The sequence below is a fragment of the Eimeria maxima genome, genomic scaffold, assembly GCF_000499605.1.
Source record: "Eimeria maxima Weybridge genomic scaffold, Emw_scaff1, whole genome shotgun sequence".
NCBI lineage: Eukaryota > Apicomplexa > Conoidasida > Eucoccidiorida > Eimeriidae > Eimeria > Eimeria maxima.
The window spans coordinates 24,718-33,315 of record NW_013563357.1 but is presented as its reverse complement, the minus strand read 5'-3'; the positions used below and the strand labels follow the sequence as shown (position 1 = coordinate 33,315).

The 8,598-nt window shown below is 48.3% G+C and overlaps 2 protein-coding genes across 2 annotated transcripts; one reads left to right on the top strand and one right to left on the bottom strand.

Moving 5' to 3' along the window:
- Positions 1–1,318: 1,318 nt before the first annotated feature.
- On the bottom strand, positions 1,319–3,844 carry EMWEY_00000050 (hypothetical protein, conserved; the record flags this gene model as incomplete). The annotated part of the gene is made up of 4 exons (XM_013477119.1): positions 1,319–2,403; positions 2,584–2,749; positions 2,949–3,226; positions 3,658–3,844. The coding sequence occupies 4 exons, from the start codon at positions 3,842–3,844 to the stop codon at positions 1,319–1,321; spliced, it is 1,716 nt and encodes a 571-aa protein (XP_013332573.1).
- Positions 3,845–5,065: 1,221 nt separating this feature from the next.
- EMWEY_00000040 (hypothetical protein, conserved) lies at positions 5,066–7,963 on the top strand (the record flags this gene model as incomplete). Its single annotated transcript, XM_013477118.1, has 1 exon — positions 5,066–7,963. The coding sequence occupies one exon, from the start codon at positions 5,066–5,068 to the stop codon at positions 7,961–7,963; it is 2,898 nt and encodes a 965-aa protein (XP_013332572.1).
- Positions 7,964–8,598: the final 635 nt, after the last annotated feature.

Genomic DNA, 8,598 nt, shown 5'->3' with positions numbered 1-8,598 from the left:
CTGCCATCTGTGCATCACAGGTGCATATGCACGTAAAGCGCGACATTGATTCAGAGTACCAAAACGAGCGAGAAGAATAATGAAAAGGGAAGCCACATCAGCAGGCCATCCACAGCGGCAGTTTTATGCTTCCATGGCCAAAAAGTTGAAATAACCGCCCGGTGAGTAATGCGATTCTCACCTTCGCGGGTTCAAGTTGGCAGAAAACTGAGAACTAAAAAGCTTGTATCGTAAGGCACACGTACACACTGGCCAACATACAAACAGATACGTCAAAGTGCTTACGCTGTTGTAACTGTTGCAAGAAAGGCCGTGCCTTCTGGAAAACCAACAAACAAGCCCATTCGCTTGAGTCGCATGGAAGGGTATTTCTTGATGTACCCACTTTGTTCTCTTTAAGGCTTGCTAGCCATTTGACGAAATTATTATCTGTTTCCGTTGGATTGTCTTCCCTCACAATGAACTCTCCGTCTGCTGGCTCATCAGGATGCAGAGCTAGCAATTTCCATGGAGCAACCAGGCTCTCGAGTGTTTCAAGTCCATATAGAGTTTTCCCGTCGATGTCAGCGTCTTGTAATTGCATACCGCTCTGCATACAAAGCAGAAACGAACTTTACTAGAGATAGAAGGAAGCACTGACCAGGGCGTCTTTGCGTCTTTGTACGCATATAGACACACGTACGTACGCCTCACCAAGCAAATATTTGCACGCCAAAAACCAAAAATAATGCCTTTTAGCTACTTGGAGAAGGCGACTTTCATGTCTATGAGCTCGTTTTCACGAGTACTAGGAACTACTAGGAAATATTAAGCACAGGCCATTAGGCAACATAGTATTAGAAAAAAACACTAATGCTCACGCCTACAACTATACATAGGACAATTATAACATTGCGATACGTGGAAGAGCGAACTAGGTGAGCGTGGATGCAAGCTGTAATGTGAAGGCACATCTATGGCGGCGCACCTCGTGGACGGCACAGATGGTCCAGGAACTGTGAAAACACGGATACTTGTAGCTAACAGCCCGCATTTATGCTAAACGTGGCTTAGAAGGAAGGGCAGGATCGCTGAACAGTGGAAGATGCAGCTAGGATCACCGTTAAAAATTCGGGGAAGACTTCCTTCCTGCTTTTGGTTACAGAGCTTGGGTCAGCTACAACCAGAGCGCCAAACGAGTTGGCCGTGCGAAGGTAATTCTCAGCCAGTTCTACGAACAGAGGCACCACAAATAATAATTGCAACGGCAACAGTCAGCAAGTTGATAACATGCATTGGTAATTGTATACGCCCCTGTGCATATTTTCTCCTGGATGGCTTATGGATAAACCAGCCACGGCGGGTCCACACCCGAAGTCTCCTTGTCCAGAGAACTTATATTTGTGGGGAAGCCGGCAAGTGTCTCCTGAAGCGCTTTAAGCATTTGGTCGTAAGCTGCGTCCAGTCCGACTCCAGCAAGCAAGTCCCCGTCTCCTTCTTTCGTGAGGCATTGGGATATCAGTGGCTCCACCACTGGTACGTAATCAGAAAGCAGATCCCAGTTGTCCTGCTCTAAGCAGTTGTTTATGAGTATGGAACATCCTTGTTTGCCAAGTGTAGTGATCCACCCTAAAGCGCCACCAACTACCAGAAGTGCTACAGCCACCCACGTTAAGACATTCCAGAAGAGTGCGGGAATCAAACCATTGGTCTTGCTTCCACGAAAGAAGAACCAAGCAGCCCACAAGACTACAAGCAACAAGATGGCCAAGTATATAGCACAGTCTACGCTAAGAGCAGCATCGAGCCAGCCCAACACCTTCGAGATCGTCTCCTCTGTGTCCCCCAGGATGTCAAAAACAGTGAAGAATAGCTCCTTAACATTCTCTGTGGGGAGAGTCGCCTCAATATTCAGAGCAGGAAGCGTGACCTTTGAGAATATTGTTTCCACGTATTTCTTGGGGTTTATTTGAATTATTTTTTGAGCTGAGGTGCTCATCTTTTCTTCCGTGCTGATCAGCCCGGAGCTTCCAGATTCACGCTTGCGAATATCACACCAAACCGATTTGTGGAAGCTACCAGAAAGCGACGTCTTTGCGGACAATGATGCGCATGCATCAGAAAGGTATTTGGTAGCCCTAGTCATCTCGCCAGCCATTGGGACGACGTCCAATGCATTAGTCGCAGCCTTCTTGGACAATTCAACAATATTGTTTGGATTATCCCCATCGACAAGCAGAGCCAAAGATTCCACAGATTCAATTAGAGGTAGCAACCCTTCAAATTCGTCCGACTGCGGTTCATCTACTTGGGTGACGTTTGTACCCAGTGAGGGACTTCCTCGAAGTAATTCATCAGTAAAGGCATAAGCTTGACAGTATGCCTGTTTCGCACCCTGTACACCTTTTTTTTGGTACATCAAAACTAAGCAGGCAAAGACAATGCCTGACAGAGTGAAGGCTGCAAGTAATATGGCCTTCAGGAGGCGTGAGCAAAGTTTGGACTGCCCAGAACAGCATTTTGCACAGCAGCATAAGCGACGCAGATATTTGCAACAGAGCTTTGGGAGGCAACATAGTATGTACGAAGAAGCCACAAGGATACCTGCAAGAATGGACAAGCCGAAGAGGCAACTGCCCTTGATGACAGCAGTCAAACTCCCCGTTCCAGACAGATACTCGTACAGCGGAGTTGAATCTGACTCGAGAGTTGTCATCGCTCCTAATACGCTATTCATCCAGCGATCCATAAGATTCACTGCCTCAGTAACCTTTTCATATGTAACACATCGCACTTAACGCGAGTGATACATATACTGCACAAGTACAAGTACAGCGAGTACACCTTTGGTGCCTATTGTAGCCACTTAAATCCCTGCTCGTGGATTATGCGAGCCCTGTTGTGTGGATGGTGCCGTTTGCCTCCTCGGGGTTGTTCAAAGTTGGTTGCGGAAACCAAGAGGAGCTCACTGGTTGTCCCAGGTTGTCGAAGAGGCTGTTTTTTATACTTGGTGAACATGCGCGATTCATTGCCTCGTCGAATTTGTCCACAGTCGTTGAAAGAGGGGGCATAGCCTCGTCAATGTCATCAGAGTCATTACTTTCTTCTTCTTCTCTAGTGTTCACCCCTTCACTCACAAAGATACTTTCTGCATTTTCATGATATTTTTCAGTAAGGGCCTTCCTCAGCCTGTCTTGCAGCAGCGGGTAAGGCTGTTGCGGATCGTTTGCTGCTCCTCCCCCGGCGCCTGCCGTGCACGTACGTAAAAAGTGAGAAAAAAATTATTGTGCGAAGAACTTACAGTTTGTTAACTGGGTAGCTTTGCACTCAGAAACTACGCTGGGTGCGTGATAAATTCATTCAGAATCTGGTTGCCAGAAGGGCTCCGCAGAACTGGCTAGACTTCGTAGACGTGTGATGTGTCAAAATCATTGTCATAGGAACTCCCCACGCTCAATAGATTGGAGCATGTGAAGAATTTGAGCGCTCCTCGGTGGTTGATTGCAGTATGTCAATACTGCGAATACTTTAGAGTGGTTTTGTACTTGTGGTTGGGCCCCGTCGTACATCATCAAATTACTACAAGTATCTCTGTTGTCTCTGGTCTGCATGCACGCGTCACTGGTTAGTGATGCATGCATGCGGGGCAAAGGATCAAGACACCAAAGGAGGACCAACCTGTAAGTGAGGCGTCCAATATTGTAAAACCGTTTACATCGCGAGCTGATGAAATGCTGAAGGCTGTCACAGCCAGTATGCAAAATATGGGAAGCTTGGACTTCTTATGTCCTTTCTGACGCTGGAAGAAAATCGTCTTGTAGGCATTAGCTGCCTTTGTGGCAATGACAGGAACAACAAATGTCATCGTAGCCACTCTCCAGCAGTACGTCTTCGAATAATTCTTCGTGAGGTTTTTTTTTTTTCTTTTTTTTTCTTTTTTTTTTTCACCACTACGGACAATTCTGCGGAAATGTTAAGGATCCATACTAGCAGATCCTTCGCGGAAATGACTGAAAGCCAAACTAATGGACAAAAATGGGGTTCAATCAATTCTAGCAGATATGCAGCATTAGAGAACACATCACGTTGCTGGAGTCACTGCCTGCCACCATCAAGAGTGGAGCCAACCACTGCCACCCCGTCCCGTCGGTGAAGTCCCGTTGGACTACTCCAACTTCAAAAAGACACGGAGAGAGCGAGTGTACTCTACCATGAGGAGATCATCTAGTGCTCGAGACACTATCGTTAAATAAGTATCACCGCAAGGGGGATGGAGACTCCGCCGACGCAGTTTGTTGCAAGCTAGCTCCAGCATAACCAGTTGAGGGAAAAACAATAATAACGCGTTCAATTACTTATGAAAAAGTTCTACAATCAGTGCGTCCGACGGGGAATACTCGTGGGCCTAAAGTCTTGTGGTGAGGGGCCGCTGGACTAGTAAGTGACCCCGCACGTCACGAGAATGGAAAGACAGATTCAAGCTAAGCGGAAAGAGATTCAAATTAAGTTGTTATATTTCACTTTAGTGCTTTGATATAACCAATTCACATGACAGTGGAGACAAAGCAAGTGCAGATGGCTTTGAAAATTACCAGTGCATCAAAGCCTCAGGCCGTAGGTGGTGTGGCCCGGTGTTCAGGGAAATCTGCCAGTGGAAAGCCAGTCAAAACAGCCGCTTAATGTGAGCAACTGCTCGAGCCAGAATTGTTATGGGTATGCTGATGAAATATCTATGGACGGAACCTCCTAACTGCAGCACTTTGAATCTTTTGCCCTCAGCTGACGATGGAGGTGCTTGGACTCCCTACACAGGGTCCACCAAGATCCTATAGAAGTGCATGACATACTATATAATAGTGTTTTCACACTAGCTGTGTTGAAGCATATGTGGGAGCAACGGTTAAGGAATTATCTTGTTCACGTTATGGACAGGTTCACCTCGAGCTCCTGAACTCTCCGTCTCCTGCATAAAGAAATGCTAAGTGTGGAGTCAGATACAAAGGACTGGTCTTCCTGTAGAACCCCAATATCATCTGAGCAGGATAATAGGGCTGCCAATGGTCTGACCGAGACTTCGCCCTTGACAATGTCTGGCGAATCTCAGGAGGACTTACCGGGTGCTTTGGCTAGTACGGAATCCAGCATGCCGTGCAGTCGTAACCCCAGGGAAAAACCTGTGGATGCTAACTGCACCATGCGTGTATCTCCCCTTCTACATCCAATGGCAAAGGCGCACAACACGAACCGTGGGATGCCGTCTCCTGCCTCCGCTTCTGATGACACAACCAAAGCAGCATCAAAAGAGCAGCCTGCAACGTCATGCATGGGAGACAAGAGGTTGGCGTCAGCTCCTTCCACAGCATCTACCACAACAGCTGAAGCCACAACAAAGGTGGCAGATACGCCTTTTAGAGATCCGTCGAGTAGAAAAATCCGTGCTTCTGCCGCTATGTCGACGTTCGAGGAAACACAAAAACTCGCTGTGCAAGGAGATGCAGGAACCACTACGGGAAACTCCCTGCAGATAGCGTCTTTCGCATCGTCTTTATCTGGTCCTTGTACGCTTGCAGATCTAGCTTGTGCCAGCCAGAGAGTAACAGACCGGCCGTGCTCCCCCAGGCAACAGCAAGCATACTGCAACAAAGAGCAGGTTCCCCAGAAAGGTCCTTTGCCACTTACACGAGCCATTCGGAGGACTGCTGGAGAATCTGAAGAGGGAACCCCGTGCAAAGGGAATCCGTATGACACGTCTGTAGCTGGTCTCGTGGCAGCTCTGGGTGCATCAAGCCTTCGACTGGCAGCTGCTGCAGAACAGGGTCTCGACAGCAGCCCTTCTGATGCTGGAGGCAGGATATGGCAGCGGTCAAAGCGAGTTCCTGTACCGACATCAGGAACCACTGCAACTGAGACCTTTCATAGCGTATCACCTTCAATCGCAACCACGAAGTCTCAAACGTTTACTCAAACCAGACGCTCCCCTATTACTCGACGCGTCTTGCCTGCTCCAAAGGCAACTGAAATGAATAGGAACAGACGAACACTACCTCCTCCATCTGACACTTCTCGAAGGAGCAAGTTGCAAGAATCTCCAGTGCAAACACCTTCACAGCCACCCGCTACCAAAGAATTGTTGAGGGCTGGGAGACGCAGTGACACAATACACCGGAAACAGGTTGCCAACCACCACTATGACGTGGACCCTATTTTTCTGCATACACTAGCGAATGGGTCCAAAAATAATCAAACGCCCGGCATAGCGGCCCAGGAGAGTGAGATGTGGCCCTGCCGCAGTCCATCTGCAGTGGAGTGCACCCGCAGTAGCAATTCATGCATGAAAAACTCCATGCTGGACATGCACACAGCAGTTACGAAAGATGGCTCGGCCTTGTCAACGAATATTCAAGAAAGCACAACTTGCGACAACCTTTGTCACTCACCAGAGTGGCACCTGCTTGCTCGTGGGCCGCACAGGGTTGAAACCGTGGGCCAAGATTGTGCGTCCAGCGCTTACCATGGAGAGGAAGAGCACCAGTTTTCCATGTTGCTCCAACATTCCCTAGGGCTGCTGCGACGAGAAGCTGCTCGGTGTTTTGCGAGCTCGCAAGCGTTTGTCAAGCAAAAGCTTTGGAGGGAGTTGCAGCACGAGCGGCACCTACGATTGCAGCTTCAGCAAGAACACCAAGTTAGATCTGCAGCTGCTCAGAAGGAGCTGGTTGCTTTGCGAGCTCAGCAAGCCGTGGACTACGAAAGGCTAGATAAAATAATGGAGATCTGCTGCAGGAGAAAGCGCACAGATGAGAGCTGCCAACTCCTGCGCTTTGCGTGGAAAGGATGGCAGCTCCACAGAGTGCTCACATGGCGGCTCAAACAGCTTCAAACGGCTCTACAGCAGCGCCATTTGTTCATGTTACAGCTTCGGGCGTTTTTGCCCTGGCGGGCAGCAGCTGCTAGACGCACCCTCGAGCAACACATGCAACGAGCGCAGAGACTGTTACAGCAGGAGATACAACGAATTGGGCAAGCGCATGTCGAAAGCGCACAGAAGCATCAAATGGAACTTCAGCAGCTTCAAAAACAACTGAATAGCGAGATACACCTCCGGGAATGCTTGCAACAGAGCCTTATAGGGCTGGTTACTAGGGGAGGCATCGGTGCTTCTCCTCAAGGGGTCCGCATATCGTCTCCCAGCGAAAGTGTTTACCCCGCTCCGGCACCGTCTTCAGGAATCCACAATGAAAAACGACAGCAACGGCCGAAACCTCGGGAAAATCGTACAAGACAGGAGAAGATACTGAGTGTAGTAGGCACGCAATCAAACATTCGGTGCCGGCCAACGCCAACAAGCCATAATAATTCTAGACAGCAGCAAGACGAAAAATTACCGCTGACTGACTGCAGCCACAAAAAATGGTTGTGGCATTGGCTATTGCAAAATGCCGGGCTGGGAGGACCGGCACCTTTACAACCTACCTTTTACAAGTTCGACTCCCGAGCAACAAGGGAAATTACAGCAGATGCTGGACGCCGCGTGAAATTCGCCAATGACCAAGAAGTGCAGCAGCAACACAACCAACAACAGAATCTTATGTTGCTTGCCAACTTACTTTCGGACCATTTTTCACAGAGGCAGAATTACAGTGGTGCAGCCCGGGAAGGACCGGCCGTTGCTCAGGCTTGTTGTCATGAGGATTGTAGCTCCTCCAGGTTGGCGTCACCTTCTGCTCCCAACTATGATCGTTGGGACCTGTGTCCTGACATTTCGTTTTCAGAAAAGAATGCTACAGCAGTAAGACGAGGCTCGTGTGAAGGCGATTCATTGACGCATCGAGGGCACACGCAGACAAAGGCAAGGCTCGGAGAAAAGCACAACTATTTTATTAGTGCTCAATGGAACCCTTCCCATTTCGGCTCCTCTGGTGTTGAGTGCCACCCACACAAGCAGAGAAGCTGGGCCTCAGCAGGGCAGTTCACTCCTGCAGTGTAGGGAACCGTAACTCCATTTGTTGTATTAATTAGGCATTTTGTAATTTCATTCTCCAAAAGCAGCATCATTGACATTAAACGCATTCACAAAACCCAAGCTAGGGAATACTGTTACAGAAGCAAAATAGCGGCTCAACGAAACTGTATACAGATACTTAAACTAGGGTTTCATTTTCGTGTGAGAGATCCAAAATACAGATGTATGCGAAAGCATGGTAGGTCCATCTATTTCCTTCTTACCCAGTGAAGTGCAAAAAATAAGGCATTATGTATTTATTAAGATAAATGTGAACGTTGTAACGGCAAAGCTTTGGTGCAACCTGATTCAGTAGAGTGTTTTTGTTTTTCTGAATTAGCAAGGTCGGTGGGTGGTGAGTCGTACGCCAACTATTTTTTGATTGATAAGCATAGCTGTCTGCGCTTTTCCTAAGTCAATTCCCACACCTGAAGCGCTCTAGCCAACGATCTGTGGCGACGCCGCGTGGTATGCCACAGGTGTGGATAGCTTCCAACGCATTCAGAGGGTGCTGCAAGGGTATCAGACTACTGGGTGTTGAGCGTCGTATGCATACTGAAGCAACGTATTCCAACAATGATAGACTATCCTTGCCGCAGTAACCATGTACGTGCTGCTAT